At 42.8% G+C, this 17796-nt stretch overlaps 1 protein-coding gene across 1 annotated transcript; it reads left to right on the forward strand.

Moving 5' to 3' along the window:
• Window positions 1–1467: 1467 nt before the first annotated feature.
• On the forward strand, window positions 1468–17796 carry gnai1 (guanine nucleotide binding protein (G protein), alpha inhibiting activity polypeptide 1). The gene is made up of 9 exons (XM_075471588.1): window positions 1468–1974; window positions 9478–9520; window positions 10919–11060; window positions 11444–11601; window positions 13070–13198; window positions 15072–15201; window positions 15369–15522; window positions 16101–16316; window positions 16561–17796. Exons 1-8 carry the CDS (start codon window positions 1857–1859, stop codon window positions 16289–16291), a joined length of 1065 nt encoding a protein of 354 aa, XP_075327703.1. The 5' UTR covers window positions 1468–1856; the 3' UTR covers window positions 16292–16316; window positions 16561–17796.

Consider the following 17796-nt stretch of genomic DNA (forward strand, 5'->3'; position numbering starts at 1 on the left):
CCATTCTGTTCCTAAAAGCCCAGTTATTCATATTTACAAGGCAAATAAACACAATGTTCCCTGTTCACTGAAAACCGCTGATGAACCGGTGATGATGTCGCTTATAACATACAAATAATTCGCTCTTCGGTAGTAGGTAAAGTTGTAGGTGGGCAGATGGAAAATACATTAACTGTCGAGTGGTTTCCGGTTTGTGTTGTTACCTTCAAAATAAACGTATCTGAATACAAGAGATTTGGTGGCGTTTTTTGTGTGCCCCAAGAAAACAGATCATTTTTATTCAGTAAGTTTTATTGATGATCAAATGCCAACATATGCAAGTAAACGACAGCTATGTTTAACCTGTAGCGCAAAATTTTACTCAGTGCACTTTTCCTCCCTTCTTGGTCTGTTTATAAGACAGAAAGTTTAGTCATTAAGATGTACTGCCCAAAAAAAAAAAAAGGATGAATGACACACAATGAATGTCTGGTCAGAATTGAATCAAAGTTTTAGGATTTACTCAGACAAGAGTCATCAAGAGTCAGCATTTGAAAAACCTTGTTAATATGAAAATCCCCTGGACTGAAAACGTTGATATGCTGAAGAGGTTGTAAAAGTGCATAGCCTTTACTCAGTTAGAGATGCATATCTTTTTTTTTCAAAAAAGAGGAAAAATGAGTTATTAAATCATCTTCTTTACAGAACTGAAACTGAAAATCAAAAGCTTTAATATAGTGATACATTACATAAGAAGAATAAACCCTTTCAAGGACAGTTTCACCAGCTGTTTCACTGCAATTTTAACTGATGCATCATGAAATAAATAAAACAATATCTAACCTTTCTGACTTGAATTATACTAATAATAATAATAGTAAGCACTGACGCAACACATTAGCTGGGAATTGTTCTTACTTCCGACAACTTAGAACTCTCTACCTAGGCCAACATGGAGAATAACTTCTTGCTCTGAATTGCTTTCACCTGCATGGTTGTCTTATTGGCTTTCATCCATTTCAGCACTTACTGGCTCTTCTCGTCATGCTGATTAACTTCGAGTCTCCCTCTTGTCTGTTCAGTTATGTTTATATCGATCTTGATGTTGGAAAGGCACACAATAATGCAAATTGAGATTCTAAAAATGTATCATTTTTGAAAACGACATAAAAACTAAGGAGCGTCTTTTGTAAATGTAAGCTGTGGAATGTCAGCAATATAGCGGGTAAACGTAAAGCTAATTAAAAACAAGTGTATTCAACTTAATTACAGAGACAATGAACAATGTGGTTGTGCTACTTTTTTAGAGGATTTGGAATATCATCAAAGCTGAGTGGTTAACAACCTTAAAGAGGCCAATTTTGCTGTAAAGTTTAGCCTTTTTTGTTAGATTTGTGAAATACTTTTATTGCGAAGGAGTAAACCGGAAGTATGTTGCGTTTACCGCTTGCGGAACACACCACCGCTGCTCTCCAGCCTCCAGTCTTAACTGCTCATACAGTTCGGGCAGTCGTCGCCGCAACGGATGGACACGAATGGGTGGGAGAGACATCACCACGGAATTGTTTCACTGTTGAATTAGCCTTCCCCAGGAGCTCTTGGATGCAACAAGGATTTTAATCCGAATACATTACCGCTGGGTGAACTAACGCCTATCGCTATAGTTTTTTTTTCTTTTTCTAAAGTCGAATCGCTTCCCCTTTCCCCCCCCACACCAAACAGATCGATCGCCCGTTGTACGAAAAAGGGCGTGTGTTCGGGGTGAAGGCAGTTTTAAACAATTAATGTCGGTATATATGGTGTTTTAGACGTACATTTTTTTTTTTTTTTATTAAAAAATATTTTACACCACCTGGGTCTCGAGGACACAGTCGAAGATGGGATGCACGCTGAGTACCGAGGACAAGGCGGCGGTGGAGCGCAGCAAAATGATCGACAGGAATCTGCGGGACGACGGGGAGAAGGCGGCCAGCGAGGTCAAGTTGCTGCTGCTCGGTAAGGAAGACAGGCGAACTTCGCTTCGTGTTCGCCCACAGCAGTGTTAGCCAAGAGGGGAAAAAAAGGAAGAACACACCCTGTAGTGAATGTCACATTGGAGTTGGTTAATTTACGGTTTAATGAGCTGTGTTGGGTGGTATCAGTCGAGAAGTGTTAATGAGTTTTTCGGTTTTTTTCTTTTTGTTTGTCGTTCCGCGCTCTCCATTTCTTGCTAGCTTTAGTTAACAGTAAACTTAGTGCTTAGCCTACATAATGTAATAGCCTGTGCATTTTAAAACCCGTCATTTACTATCAACATCAGCTAAGCATAGCAAATGTGTGTATCATTTACCCATTAATGTGATTTTCTTCTTTTTTTTGGTACATAATGTGGTTTTGAATTATATTCAGTACAAGTTTTTAAGCTTTTCTCCTGCTGCTGTTGTTTCAAGCGTTCAGCCTTTTTTTCTGTAGACCATTTGTATTGACTAAATCCTTTCAACAATGGGACATTTCCTCATCTAGTCCAGTGCAGTGCAGTGAAAAGAGACCCATGGCCCAATAGGGGCCCAGGCCTAACTCGTTGTGACTGAAAACTGTTGCCTCTTATCATTTTTTGGCCTGTTTCAACCTTCAGTACCTTTTGTTTTCCATGCAAAGCTGAGCTCCCTAAAAGGCTGAACTTTTGTTTGTTTGTTTTTTCCCTCTTGGATGATTGCTATGTACAGATTACCTGTGTAGGGAGCCACATTTAATATCACGCTTGTCTGTTTTGCTTTAAACCCAAGTTCAACATGAAGATGCAAACAGAAAGGGACATATTGTGCAACAAATACATGAAATTACAGCTCTGAAGTGGTCAAGTGAAGTCTGATTCAGCTAGAAGCCACATAATCATGAGTATTTAAACTAGATTGTCATTGTCCCAAGTTAAACAGCCAAGCTGTGTTATGACATCACTTGCTGATGCAGAGACAGTTTCCTCATGACCCTCTCATTACTCTCAGCAATAGCCAATTTTGGCTGCCATTTGTGTATCCAAACAATTTTCAGGTCCTCCTGTTTGAGTAATGCCAGAGAAACCAGCAAACATGAGATGTTATTTTAAACTGATACATCTCTTTAGAGGTGCAATTTAAGGAATGGTTCTCTTGTTTGTCATTATTATGATTAGTTGCATTCATTAGAAGCATTTTGTCATTTGCATCCTCCTTCTGACAACCCTGCATGCGACCGATTCGGATTTCAAACCCAATCGTGTCCTGATGAATGGCGTCCGCCATACATGTCGAAATCCTGCTATCCTTGAAAATGGTGACCATAGGTGAAAACTTTTCCATCGGGCCCTGAGGTGGCTAGCTTTGGGCAATGTTGACATGCACACACATGGTATGTGGGTTACCAGAACACAAAGTGTGAGGCCTGGACCAGTAGCAGGCAAACACCTGACAGAAGGCACATAGCTAGAGCTGTTAGCACAACTGTGAGCCAGAGTGTGACAAACGAGAATTCCTTGTGTTTCTATACACAGCTCAAGGGGGGAAAACAAAAACAAACACACACAAATAAAAAGGGGACACAGGGAATGGTGGTCAGTGAATCACACATTGAGAGGATTTAATCTTTTCATTTTGTAGGACAAAATGGAATTTGGCAAAGTGTTCGTATCATTTTGTTTGCGCAAGAATGCAGAAGTTTTCTCGTTAAAGGTAAACACATTCCTTGTGTGCTCCGGGGCCAGATGGGGCTTGTTGATTGAAAGTGAGCAAGTTAGGTCAAGTTTCTGTTGTGCTCCTGAAGGCTGCTGTGTGAGTTTTCAGCAGCCCATGCTCTGACACAGACCATGTGGCATTACTTAGCTCCTCTCAGTTAATGAGAGAAAGGCCGGGGTTTTTTCTTTTTTTTTTTGCCATGAGAGTTGTGTGCCACGAGTGTGGCACTGCTCGTGGCTACTTTGCCACTATGTCCTGTTGTGTTTCATCCATTCACCGTGGTAGCCAGGTAACCCACTCGGTCTTGTCAGGTTACCGCCTGAAGCTGGGATGCCAGGAGAAAGGTAAAGAGGCTGTAAAATGAGAACCCTGCTGATGGCTGTGGTGGCATTAAAAATGAACAAGCTCAGAGAACCTGCGTAGGGCACTTTAGTGGTTTACCTGGAAGATAAACAGATATTTTTGGATGCTGCCTGGTCACACGCAATTGAGTGATGTTTTTCTCTAAACACACCTTGCTGACAGACATAAAAGCTTGTGGATTGGCTGGGAGACGAGGTTCTTTTCCGTGTTTGCCTCTGGCCCCTGCCTGAGGTGTAGGGGTGGGCGAAATGGAAAAAATGTTGTATCACGATTTTTTTTTGCATAAAATCACGATTTCGATTTTTTTATCACGATCTTCCATCCAAAAAAAAAAAAAAAAAGACCAATTACAGTAGAGTTAAAGGCGGGGTAGGGGATCTTTTTCTGGAACATTTTTTTACATATTGCTTGAAATACTCTTCACACCCCCATTGCAACCAATTAATTAAAAGTTTTGACACAAATATGAAAAGTTTTAGTGGCCTCTAGAACGTACAATCTAGGAAAAACAGTATCCAATCATTGTGAACGGACCGTTCACAATGATTGGATACTGATGCCGTCTATCAAACTGCAATCTGCTCCTCCCTCCCCCTCCTCCCCCCCTGTGCGCGTACCCTGCTCCGTGAACGAATTACACGTCCAGAAGCTTCGCAGGAAGCTAAACTAGAGCCAGCTTGGCTAGCACCTAGCATTATTAAACGTATAGTTAGCATAAACTATATACTAAATACGGCAACGATCGATGCTTGCTGTCAGAACAGCGCTCGTGCACCTTAGTGCTCGTGCGCGTTCATGTACTCTAGAGGCGTGCCTTCGGGAAGAAAGTGAAGAAAAGGGTTGGGACTTTTTACCGGTGTATTTTCAAAATGCAGCTTCGCTGGACTCAAAATCCAGGATCTCCTACCCTACCTTTAAGTCGACATGCTGAACCACAGAAGAGCTAAGGAGTAAAAGAAAGAATTTGGCAGTCAACACATGTAATTCAACTGTAACCCAATTCAAGATGAAAAATAATGATCTAATGACATCTGACACGCAACCGGAAATAGAAAAACGAACCACTGATGACGACTTGACTCCACCTCATGATGCCATTTAGCAACAGATGAGCAACGCTGCATGTTCATTTACTGCAGCCACAGTCACGCACTGCCATCACCAGAGCGCCCTAAAGGAATACTTTTCAACTGTGTAATGTTTGTCACGGTCGCGGTGCATCCCTTTTCTCTTGCACCATAGTTAGCTTACGAGCTAGCGGTTTCCTCATCCGACCCGAGAGTGCTGCTGCTGGCCGTGAGTTTCTCCCGTGCGCCGCTATGGATGTGCTGTGGCTGGTGCCGCTGCTGCTGTTCCCATTCCTGATGTGGACCAGCAGCAGTGGGTTAGGGTAGAAGAAAACCCGAACCAATTCCAAATTACAGAGGTGGATTTCCTCTTTTTCACCAGCTCGTCGGCTGCCGCATCGGCGGGAACCAGCATTTTAAAAAATAAAAATAAAAAATCATTGCGCTGATTGGCAAAGGCGATCTATACGGTTTCTCTAATTTGGTAGATCGCCTGCGATTCTCCACTCTTCCTCGTCAGTCACGATTTTATATGAGGTGTAGGTATTTTTATGCACGTCAACCTGTTTTTGGTGATCACCTGGTTTTTAAGAAGCAATCACGGTCTTCTGGGCTGCCCTCGTCACAAGCATGGAACGAACATCCTCGCACGAGGGAGCCCAAATTTGCATGGACAAAAAGTATTTGAATCGTTGCGACGTAAACTCCACCCGAACTCGGTGTCTCTCACCAAGAGAGGTGATCTTTTCAGCGAGAGCTGAACGTATTTTTCATTAAGCATGTATTTTCATTTGGCTCTCATTTCATTTCAATCATCTCCACGACCCAATTATCCTACTATTCATATCTACATGCTGAAATAGATTACAATCTCCCCAGCCTAATTACTCTTTCTATAGCTGTCATCCAACTGTGGGATGAATTTATTCCTAATCCTCAGCCTTTGACTAAATTTTTTTCTATACTTTAAGATGATGCAACCAGCAGGATCAAAGATATAGAGCAGCATGACTGTGCTGCTCATCTTGGTGACATGAGAGTAAAAGACAGACAATAAAGTAGCTAAATTGCTTGCATTCTTTTATTGGCGTTAGACATCACTGAAGCGTTCGGTCCATCCCAGTGTTTGCCTGTGTGTGCGTGTATGGGAAACAATCTTAAAGGAGTCGATTTTTGCTTTTTGGCAGATCGATCTCTGTGATTAACCGTGGTCATTTCCTCCAGTGGGTAGCACCACTCGGCAGCTTCTGGAATCCTTCATGAGTGACTCATACTTAAGTCCGCCCAAAGGGAGACGGAGAGAGAGAGGGGAAGGGGGGGGTTGGATAGTGAGTGAGAGGAACAATAAATCATAACGGGAAAATGACTGTAGGAGACCGAGAGAATGTAAAAAAGGAAGAGGGATGTGTGCAGCTGAGTTGGAGTGGAAAACTCAGCAAAAGAAGAGGTCGATGGTGTTGGCTGCATGCTGCTAATGTGGTATCACTAATGCGTTCAGCACATTGTGCCAAACTCCAAAAGCCCTCCTTGAATCCTTGGATTGCTTACCTCGAAGTGTACGTGGCAGAGAGGCAGCGTGACCTTCATAAACCTCCCTCGCAATTTTATCATCACGCTCCAATCTGACCCCAAAGCCAGCAAGAATGAAGAGAATTCTCACAGATTACAAATCCTCACTTATGGTTGCTTCTTTTGCTTTCTTTTTTTTAAAGCACCTTTGTGTCTATAGGATGAAGAGTGTCATAAAACACTCCTCATCCTCACTGGCTTCTTGCTTTGGGAAAGTGTGGCAGGCAGATAGGAGCGGCTCTGTTCTGTGGAAGAAGAAAGAGGGAAAAAAAAAAAAAACTGAGTTCACTGCAAGGCTGAGCTTGAATTTTCCTAAAATAGTTTAAACCGCAAGAAACCGAAACCAGCTGCTCCAGTGGTTCTGGGTCTGTTGCAGTTTTGGGGTGGGCGTATCAAAGGTGTGGGTGTGTAACGTGACTCTGCGCGAGGAGCGATAGGTCAGGCCTGTGGTTGGATGGAGCCCTTAAAGGCTTGGGAGAGTTCAAATCAGTGCGATGGCGCTGTGTGTTCCTCAGAGCTCGAAGCTTTGACAAAAGCCACACCTTAATTATATCACTGCTGTCGAGAGGCCAGAGCTGGCTCACTTAAATGAACACTAGGTTCACGTCTCATTGATTATAATGTTGACTTAGACACTAAATTTATGGGATTTGTTCGATTTTAACCCTCGGAAGGCTTAAAATCAGCAGACAGGCTTGCTGCTGTAGCGGTTGTGTAACTGGTTTCACTCTCCGTGTGACTTACAATCAAGAGTCAAAGTTAATTTTTGATGCTTAATAGAGGTGATCGGAATTATGTGGGAAATCTAATTTTTGTCTCTGTTGAATTTCAGCAGAAGTTTATCAAATTTGGGGACAAATATAAAGCATCTGACCCTTTAATTTTGAAGGAATTTCTTCCAAATCTTTGGGGATATCTGTGCTTTTGGCTTTTCGGGCGATTAAATGAAACATTCTTAAATTGTCAAAAGTTGCAGCTCAATCACCCTCTCAAGAAGTAGACTCAAATATGTAACACGACTTATGGGTTGGCTCAAGTTTCCTTTGTTAGGACGATTCATGGAGCGATATTGTGAACTCGCGGCATCAGACACTGTGCTGGTATGCGAAGTGTCTGTGGCATTGTGAAAATGGCTTTTGGGTGGGCAGAGGGTGCTAGCAACTGCGAAAGCTCACGAGCCATTAATGCACAGTCAAGAGGTGCATCCGTTGTCTGTGGGCAAGTCGCGCCGGGATTCAGAGAGCAGGGTGTTTGGCCTCTGAGCAGAGGGAGCTGGCACTGCGCTGTCACCCATCCCCTTCACGGGGCATTGACGCAAGAGTGGTGACACGTAATTAAAATAATGTGTCCTCTGGTGAATTTCATCCAATTATACGATAGATGAAGGGCCAGGGCTGTACTTCCAGCGTGTTGTTACTGAGTCAAAGTTTGCAGGAATTCAAACGAACCACTGTGAACGCCGCAGTGGTATATTTCTAATTCTGTTCCCTAATTTGCTTTAAACTGTGCTCCGATGGTGCTGCTTTAATCTCGACAAGAAGGGGCTTGTGTTCAAAAAGGGCGCTGGGTCTTGTGTTGGTTGTTTTGCGCACCCACAGGGAAAGTGGAACTAGGTTAAGTGGGAGATTTATTATGCAAGAGCACGCCATCTTGTCTCTGGATTTATCACAAGCTGACAGAAGCGGTAGGTGTCATGATATGATTCCACTTCCTCATTTACTGTTTCTAAAGCTGAAAGGGAAGTTGTGGGTGCTTGACTCAGAGAGTAGCCACTCGCAAGTGGTTTGAGGAATCTTCCCAAGTGGGAGGCAGGCATGATCGCGAACCAAGTCTCTGCCACTGTAACATGAAGACACTGATTGGAAATTAGTGGATTTGATGTAGCTGATGGTATTGTCCATTAGAGCGTAGCTCTGATTAGTGTGGTTTATGAAGATATCACATATTGCTTTCATTGGTAAAGAAGACATTTCAATAATGGAGGGCTTTCAAGTTCCCGAGATGGAGGCATCAAATATAGAAGAGGACAAAAAAAAGCAGCAGGGGGGTGTACATAATGGTGTTGTAGGAAGCCAACTTGTCCGCATTCATGGCCATGAAACCTCCTCAGGTGACTGGCCGCTCACAAGAGATGTCCTGATAGAACCAGAGCAGTTGCCATGACACTGTGACGTTTGAGGACTTTCTCCTCCAGTCTTCCCGTCATAGTAGCGTCTCATCAGTCAAGTAAACTGCTGTCGGTCTGATTACACAACACTGCACAAGGCCTCGCCACCCCGGAGTGACAGTGTTTCCCTGGAATTCATAGCACTGTCGATATCATTATGTTATCATTAGCTGTGTGCCCAAAGGCTTCACACCTAGACTGTAAGACCGACCTTTTTCTGTGAAACTTTCAAACGCACAGTTGGCTCATACAGTGATAACTCGAGTCAAATTAAATGAGAACAAAGTTGAACGGAGAACAGTCATCTGAGCGAGCCTTTTGGCGTTCAGGAAGCAGTATAATAAGCTTCAGCAGCCTGAAGCGGAGGCCAAACCAGAAATCAGAGCGCTCCTTTGAACTGAAACACTTGTCATACAGAGACTTCATGTTACCTCACACATCCATGCTCTTGTTTCTCCGTTGGTTAAAGTGGTTATGTTAAGCTTCCGTGCTTTTAGTTCAAATACGGATTAGTACAGCGAGTGAAAAGAAAACATTAGGTTATATACTCAGTCCCAGCCGCCTTTGTCACATCACTGATCTCATACAGACAGGAAGTGTTTACACACTAATAAACCCCCATATTTTCTCCTATCTTTTTCAGGTGCTGGTGAATCAGGGAAAAGCACAATTGTCAAGCAGATGAAGTAAGTTCATTTCATCGAATTATTCTTCGCCGCAAAATAATTCCAACTAACTTTAATTTCCTTTTTCTTCTCCACTGTCGTATGATCAGATATGCATAATGACACCACAGTAGATTACACACTGGGAGAGTATTCATTTTCCACAACACAAACAGTGGTGCCTTTATGGCGTCTCCGTTGGTAATGTTACGTTCGGTGAGTCGCAGGAGCAGCGGGCGCCGTGCATAATGGATCATGACAACCTGCAGAATATATTTATCTAGACTCTGCCTGTGCATCATCCACAAACTGTGTGTGTGTGTACAGCATGTGAAATAGATTTTTCATGAATATTCTCAGAGATGCACTCATCAATCAGCAGTCATCCACATGTCAGAAGCAGCTATTCTACTATATGATTGCTTTATCATCGGGTTGTTATCGTGCGTGACCCGCGCACGCCATTTCAGTAGATGTGTCAATTTTCTCACTACGAACAGGGTCATAAATTGAGTGCAGCTCGAGCATACCGACATATCCGACTGATGGAAAGAGTATTTACATTGTGCCGTGTGCTTATTTTGGACACAGTTGCACTGTGCTACTTTTACTCTCTTTTCGATGCTGAAAGAAAAGATGAGCGAAAGTCCGTGTTTTCCTTACGGTCAACAAATCCCAATAAAAGACCAAGTCGGCAATGGATTGATTCATTTAACAAGCAGAGGAGGATTGGGACGCATGTCCACATTTATTTATTTATTTTAAGACCAACTAGTACAGTTTATGCACAGAAGACAAAGCATGCAGCAGGGAGTTTTTGTGTGCTGAATACTATGAGTTTACTCTTAATTAGGTTAATTATTTCCAGTGTTCAGTTCTCAAGAAGATGGCAAAATGTGAAAAATGCTGATAGTTGATATAGTAATTCAGTTACCCAACCCTTTTCTAATTGGAGACAGTTTCCTTGAATCCAATGAAGATGGGCGCTGAAGTAAAGGAACAGTGACACAGCTAGTGAATGACTTCCACATGTGCAGTGTGGTGCTTTTCGTGGGATTTGCTGACTCTGATTAAAGTCTAGATGAATGCCAGCCCTTTTTGTGCGTCAGAATTGCGTCTTTATTGAGAAGATAACGATTTTGCATTGTATGCGTTCAGTTAGAGCTTTTATCCAGAGTTAGTAGCGCCGAGTCAGTGCAACTGTAGGAGGTAGAAAAGGCTGATCATAGCGAAGAGATGGGGGGCCGGTGTGGCCCGGGAGCATTTGTGTAGACATTACACTGCGCATCTAAAAACGGAGGATTGTGTGTGATGACGGGAATATAATAATTTCTGAGAATGTTGGACGGATGGTTCAGTGGGGAGATGTGGCGTGTAAAAATGACTATGGTGGTAGCATTGTTTCCCCTCTTTTCACAGGATCATCCACGAAGCCGGTTACTCAGAAGAGGAATGTAAGCAGTACAAAGCTGTGGTCTACAGCAACACCATTCAGTCCATCATCGCCATCATCAGAGCCATGGGACGCCTCAAGATCGACTTCGGTGACGCTGCAAGAGCTGTGAGTGACGGGGAAAGTGAGATTTGGTCGGTTTGGAGTAGAAACCTTTCTGGTTTCGCGAGTAGTCTTAGTTGCAATTTCAGAGGCCTCTGCACATGGAATAATTCCAGTGATTAAAAGTTAAATTAGGTAAGGTGACAGTTCGTTTTTAAACACATCGTTTCTAAGAAATGTCTCTTCTCACAAACCTTTGTACAAAGGACATTATGAGAAGACATAAGTTTCCTTATTTTGGGTAATTAGTATTTATTTGTTCCTAAAATGTCCTAGAAGCCTGTAATTGGCTTTTCAGTTAGATGGCAGATGAGTGTTATTTATTATGGCAGTGTAATGACTTTTGAGGCTGATTCCTGATGTTGACACCACCCCGACTCCTCTCCTAGGATGATGCACGGCAGCTGTTTGTGCTGGCGGGCTCAGCAGAGGAAGGATTCATGACAGCCGAGCTGGCTGGTGTCATCAAGCGACTCTGGAAGGACGGAGGAGTTCAAGCCTGCTTCAGCCGCTCCCGCGAATATCAGCTCAACGACTCGGCAGCATAGTGAGACAAACACGCAAACACATGAACACACAACCTAATAATCGCAAGGTTCAGCAGAGTTGTGAGTCATGTGCAGAGAGGGCTCGATGGTCCTTTAACACACAAATTTCTGCCAAATTACTTGCATTCCAGTGCAAATACACAGAAAGGGTTGTTGCAGCTCGCCTCACTCAGGCAGCCCCAACCTTTAACCGTGCTCAGGGAGCCGAAAGCTACAGCATGTGTCTGGACTTTTAGACTGTCAATATTTGCCTTCGTCTACCGAGCCTGAGCAGCGGTGGCTAAAAAGACTGTTTAATCTTTGACCTTACACTTGAGTACAGGAACATTTGCCACATGCTAAAAAAAAGTGAAAGTCGCACAGGGAAAAATCTCTATGGAGCTGAACTGCTGACTTATTTTTCTTTACCCAGTTGGAAGCTAGTATTTAATGTGCAAGGGCTCGTGGGACTAAATCGAATGTCATCACATGGCAGCTCCTGTTTTTTTTTTTTTTTCAGAGTAAAAGGCTTTGGTTTTGCCGCAAAACAACAAACATGGTGGCTGGTAATTTTCTAGTCTGTAGTCCAGGCATTTTTCACAAATAAGAAACACCATCATCAAACCTTGAGATTTTTGCTTTGCTTTTTTTTTTTTTTTTTTACTGCAGTTAATGTCTTGCAAGACAAACTAAAAAACAAAAAGAAGAAGAAATTGTGTTCACAGATCTCTCTAACCCTCAACTCTAACCTTAAAGTGTGTTAAGTGGGGTTTAATGATGCATTCGGGATGCGTTGGATTATTTGGGATGTCATGAATGATGCAGCAGATTTACTAATAAAGTGAAATAACAGTCAGTGCTCTGTGTAAGTATAAGTGAAGAAGTAAAGGCAAGCCAACAGAGTAGTTATTTACTCCAGACTGATTTGCAAAAGAAATCTTGGTGGGAGGATTGAAAGACAAAAGAAAGAGAGGTAAAACTAATTAGGGGAAAAAAATGGTTACCATCGGCCTATTTTCACTAGTTCCTTTGCTGGATCATGTGAGAACAGGCGCCTGTCCCAGCAGGTACTGCAATTGCCAAAATGTGGGACAGCACCCTGGACAGATGGCTAGTCCATTCCAGGCCTCACACGTAGGGAGTTTCCAATTCAGCTACATATTGTTGGAGTGTGGGTGGGACCCGAGCACCCACAGGGAGCCCACCAACCACAGAGAAAACACTGCCCACTGAAAAGACCGGGCCTTAGATTAAATAACAAAGGAAAATGTATCTCTAAACTAAATTGTGCTTAATTATTTTTAAATCTTTGCTCTGCCACATAGATGTGGAGCTATGAAGAGTGAAATGTGACTCATTTTCTGTCTATAATATAGAATCTGACCTGGTTTATTATTGGGAGTACGGTGGGCGTGTTTACCGTCACACCCTCTCGCACCCCCTTTTTTCCCTTCTGTTTACGCCCACCTCTTTGTCTCCCGCTCTCAGCTACTTGAACGATTTGGACAGGATATCCCAGGCCACCTACATCCCAACTCAGCAGGATGTCCTGAGGACCCGGGTCAAAACCACAGGCATCGTGGAGACCCACTTCACATTCAAAAACCTGCACTTCAAGTGAGAATCTGTTCGCCGTAACAACTGGCTCGCACTCAAATGTGTTTTTACACCGCGGCTTAATGAGCTTTCCTTCCTGTCACTGACTCATTCGCTCCCATAGAAATTCCCTTTGAACACATACAGCTGCGAGTTGTCGCAGTTTGAGACGGTGTTGCGCACATCAGCGATGACTCAGTTGTGGCCCTTCGTGAACATTGACAGGAAGTGGGGGCAGTAGGCTTGATGATGTCACCGTAGCTGGGATTTTTAGTTTATTTCAGCATCACTGAAGTTATAACAGAATTTCCATTTCACTAACAAGCGGCCTCAAGACGATTCTAAAAAGCTAAAGGTTGTCAGGGCTTTATGTAATGCAGCAATGAGACACGAGTGGCTCACAGGTGGCTCCAGAGCCAGATTATCCTCCAGTTGACAGTTAAAAACAGTTTTTCATCAGTTTGTCAGTTAAACTAAAGTAATGTCAGATGGGACCCGAGCTGCTCAGTGGAACAGTAGGAGTTGTCACATAGGCTGTATATGAGGCCTTTGTCAGTTTTTATTGACGTCTCCTTTAAGCACAGTGGCCCTGAGTTGTAAAACGAATAACAAACAACCCAATGAAAGAAAACACAGATCAGCTTTTCAGAAAACCTGCAGTATTTCAGCTTGTTTTTCTTTTTTCTTTTCCCGCATCTCTTCATAAGCTGATTTCATGTGCGCTTCATAAGTATTTTTGCTTGTGTACATATGGTCTTGAATTTGAGAAACGTACAAAGACCTAAATCACGGGGTATGTTGCTAACAAACCTTTACCCAAACCGATGGCCGGACATTGAACCCATCAAAGTTGGCAGTGAAAGGACCAACAGAGCAAATAGTAAATGCAGCACAGAAAGCTTTGATCGGAGTCCTCACTCAGAATGGATTAATCTGTTTTTTTAGGTCTTGAAAAAAAGTGAAAAAAAAAAAAGACTAAAACTACAGGGAATATGGAAAAAAATATGTGCGTTTCCAGACTTTTTGACCCTATTTTCTTCTCTGAAGTATAAGATTTGGGATGTTTAAAAATAGAACTGTCCCTCAGGCAGGCTGTTCTTCATTGGGTTTTTAAGCAGACTGCTACCGCAGCCAAAAAGTATTTACCTTTGTGTAAGAGAGCGTGGGCCAGAGTAAGCCTGTTGTTGTCGGGAAGCTTGGCGTTTGACTGAATACACACGTTTACTCAGAGCTGCCTCGATGTCTGCTCATCAGACCCTCAGAACAGCTCTGCTCCAACTACCTCACAACTGCAGGAAACCCAGCCCGACCCAGCTGGTGTGATGCAGCCACACACAGAGCTGCATACGTAGCATCACAAACAGCCAAATATCAACAGTTAGCACATCTTTTTTCATCAGCACCATCAACTGACAGTCTTAGCTGAGTAAAGACACTACACCTTTATTGTATTGCATTAAGTTCTTTTAAATTGGCAGCTCTTTTTTTGTTCTTATTCATAAAAAAAAAAGCTGAAAAATGGAGGAATAATGTTGCAATATTGCAAGATGAAGACCTGCAGGAAACTAGGTATAGTTGGCTCAGGTCCTCTTTGGGCAGAGTGGCATTTTAACTTGAGAAACGTGCTTTGTGTGAACTTTTCTGGGTTTTGTTGTAATTTAGCTGATAATTGTATTAATTTAATTGTTTGGCAACATGTTAGAATACACAGCCAGAATCTAACATGCACATTAGTGGTTGGATTTAAAACCAGTTGCATTTATTAACATTATATCAGGGTGTCTCCCTTTGTAATTATGCAGCCATGAGTTTTCTTTCCCCTTTATCACCTGTAAACACTCTGTAAACACTTAGCGAAACATGCTTGTATATCCAATCCCGTCTCTCCTCCCAGAATGTTTGATGTTGGCGGTCAGCGATCTGAGAGGAAGAAGTGGATCCACTGCTTTGAGGGTGTGACCGCCATCATCTTCTGCGTGGCCCTGAGTGATTATGACCTGGTGCTGGCTGAGGACGAAGAGATGGTGAGTGGTCGGCCGCGTGACTTACGGAACCATAGCGCAGCAGGAATTCTTTGTGCACTGGGATCGGGATGGGGCAAAGAGGATAGCTTCTGCTCAGGGTTTCTCCGTGTTTACAGAGCGCTGATCAAAGCCCAATAGTTAACGTCTCCTTTCCTTTTCCCCTTCAGAACCGAATGCATGAGAGTATGAAGCTGTTTGACAGCATCTGCAACAACAAGTGGTTCACAGACACCTCCATCATCCTCTTCCTCAACAAAAAGGACCTGTTTGAGGAGAAAATCAAGAAAAGTCCTCTCACTATCTGTTACCCAGAATACGCTGGTAAGACACACATTACAATGCTTTTCTGATTAACTGAAGAGCTCCTTCCCATGGTATTTGCTTTTTTGCTACTTCTAAACAATAGCAAAGGCTCTTAGAATATTGAATCACTCTTCTGAAGAATGACAGGCTAAAGCTTGCTCCCATTTAACTTAACATAAATATGGAAACTGCTCGCCTGGCGCTTTCTATAGGTAACAAAATGCACCTCCCAGTACATTTAAAACCCTCAAATTAGCATTCTCTGCTTCATCCATGCAAAGGATAACCACATCACAAGCGTAGAAGCAAACTGGCTTTTGTTTCTTTACCAGCTGCTCCATGAAATCCCTTCTGGGGGTAGAAATGGGCCAGCACATAAATCCCTGCTAAACCACAACCCCAATTTTTCCACTTTGGCTTCTTTACAGATTGTTTTTGGTGTGTGGCCATACCTTTCATAACGGCTGCGTACCTAACAGGATGAAGCGCTGCCAATGCCGTTCATTACCTAAAACCACACAAATGTTCCTGTTCGATGTCCCTTCCTATCTGGCGGCTTCCTGACTAATTAACTTCATCCTTCCTTGTCTGTCCAGGCTCTAACACATATGAGGAAGCAGCTGCCTACATTCAGTGTCAGTTCGAGGACTTGAACAAGAGGAAGGACACCAAGGAGATTTACACCCACTTCACCTGCGCCACAGATACTAAGAATGTGCAGTTTGTCTTTGACGCCGTCACCGACGTCATTATCAAGAACAACCTGAAAGATTGTGGTCTTTTCTGAAGATGATGACAAAGAAGACTACATGGTAAGAAGCTCCTCATCGCCTTAATCCCCCTGCGGCTGAGGCGTGAAAATGTGGCATAATCCCTCGTTTTTATAAATCTGAATTGCTGAAACCAGTCCTTGCTCTTATCAAAGGGTTTAGATAAATGTTCTGCTCCATTTAGATGCATGCTAAGTGATAATGACGTGATTTTCCAGTGACTTGCACCCACCTCCATCTACCCTTCTTCATGTTTGTTTGTTTTTTCCTCCACTCTTAACCTCAGGCAGAGGAGCCAGCTGATTGTGCATCTTTGGTGGGGAGGATGAGAAGAGTCGGGAGGATCAGTGATGGACCAGTGCTGTACTATATGCCACTTTTAACAGCTTTATTTATGTTTTTGTCTCAGAACATTTTGAACTAGCGATACTACATTAGTGTAAGATGTCCTTATCATCGTAAAAGCGTCCCTGCAGAATTTCACTTGGTTTTTTTTTATTAGTATTATTATTATTATTATTCCGTTTTTGTTTTTCATTTTTTCAAGGAGGAGTAGATCCCGATGTTTTTTGCTGTTATTTGTGCCGCTGTTTCTGGAAAAGGAAACTTTGCTGTTGGTGGAAATGCTCCTTTTCTTCTTTTCTTGCAACCAAAAGGGAAGAAAAGGGGTACTGCTCTTGAGTCCAGTATGTTGGTACCTGTGCCTTCGCATGCCTTTTTGCTGCGGTCGTAGTCTCAATGCTTGTTCTGTTGCCTGCTGAAATGTTCTAGACATAAAGAGGTAAACTGTTTTCATACGTTAGTGTCTGCTATCTTGTATGTGTACACCACTGAGCTATCGGGAGGAGGAAGATTTCCCTCTGGTTTAAAGGTACATGGGTGTCCATGGCGACCAACATGTAGCCCCCACAGTCCCCCAACCTGCCATGACGACGTAGGGCCTCGCTCGCCCATCTCACAGTACAATACTGAGATGTATATTGTTACATTTACCCCACAAATCTGGGGCTCTGGTTTTTAAAGAGTGTATAAAATATTAAATCTTCCCATTCATCTGAAAGCGGTTAGTCGAGGCACTGAGCTTCTAATATACCCAAGTGTTTTAAATACAGAGACCAGATTTGGCACATTTTACTGTATATTTTAATGTATTTGGAAGAGGAGCTATGGACTTCTTGGTGTTGAGGAGAGGAAAGACCAAACTACAGAATGTATTGTTGTAAAGCTGAGGAGGAGGTCTGACATGAGTTAAGCTTCAGACGTATCATAAATCTTGTTTGATCATTTGAGAGTTAAGGAACAGGTTGGTGATCGACAAAGCCTTTCCTTTACATGATGGAAACTGAGATGGTCAAGGTGGTTTGCTCTGTAGATCAGTACTACTTTGCCAAGAGGAGTGTCCTGGATCTGTTCATGTAAAGAAACTGCCACAACTGTCAATGTGTGTGTATGTTCTCCATAGAAGGAGAATCTTTGTAGACTCATCTCCCTTATTTTGCTAATAAAAACCATTTACAAATCA

This window comes from Odontesthes bonariensis, chromosome 8 (assembly GCF_027942865.1).
Source record: "Odontesthes bonariensis isolate fOdoBon6 chromosome 8, fOdoBon6.hap1, whole genome shotgun sequence".
Taxonomy (NCBI): Eukaryota; Metazoa; Chordata; class Actinopteri; order Atheriniformes; family Atherinopsidae; genus Odontesthes; species Odontesthes bonariensis.

Coding starts and splice junctions, on each gene's coding strand:
- gnai1 (XM_075471588.1), top strand. CDS start 1,857: ATGGGATGCACGCTGAGTACCGAGGACAAGGCGGCGGTGGAGCGCAGC. Junction 13,199..15,071: donor TTCAAAAACCTGCACTTCAA/GTGAGAATCTGT, acceptor CTCTCCTCCCAG/AATGTTTGATGTTGGCGGTC. Junction 15,202..15,368: donor TGGCTGAGGACGAAGAGATG/GTGAGTGGTCGG, acceptor TTTCCCCTTCAG/AACCGAATGCATGAGAGTAT.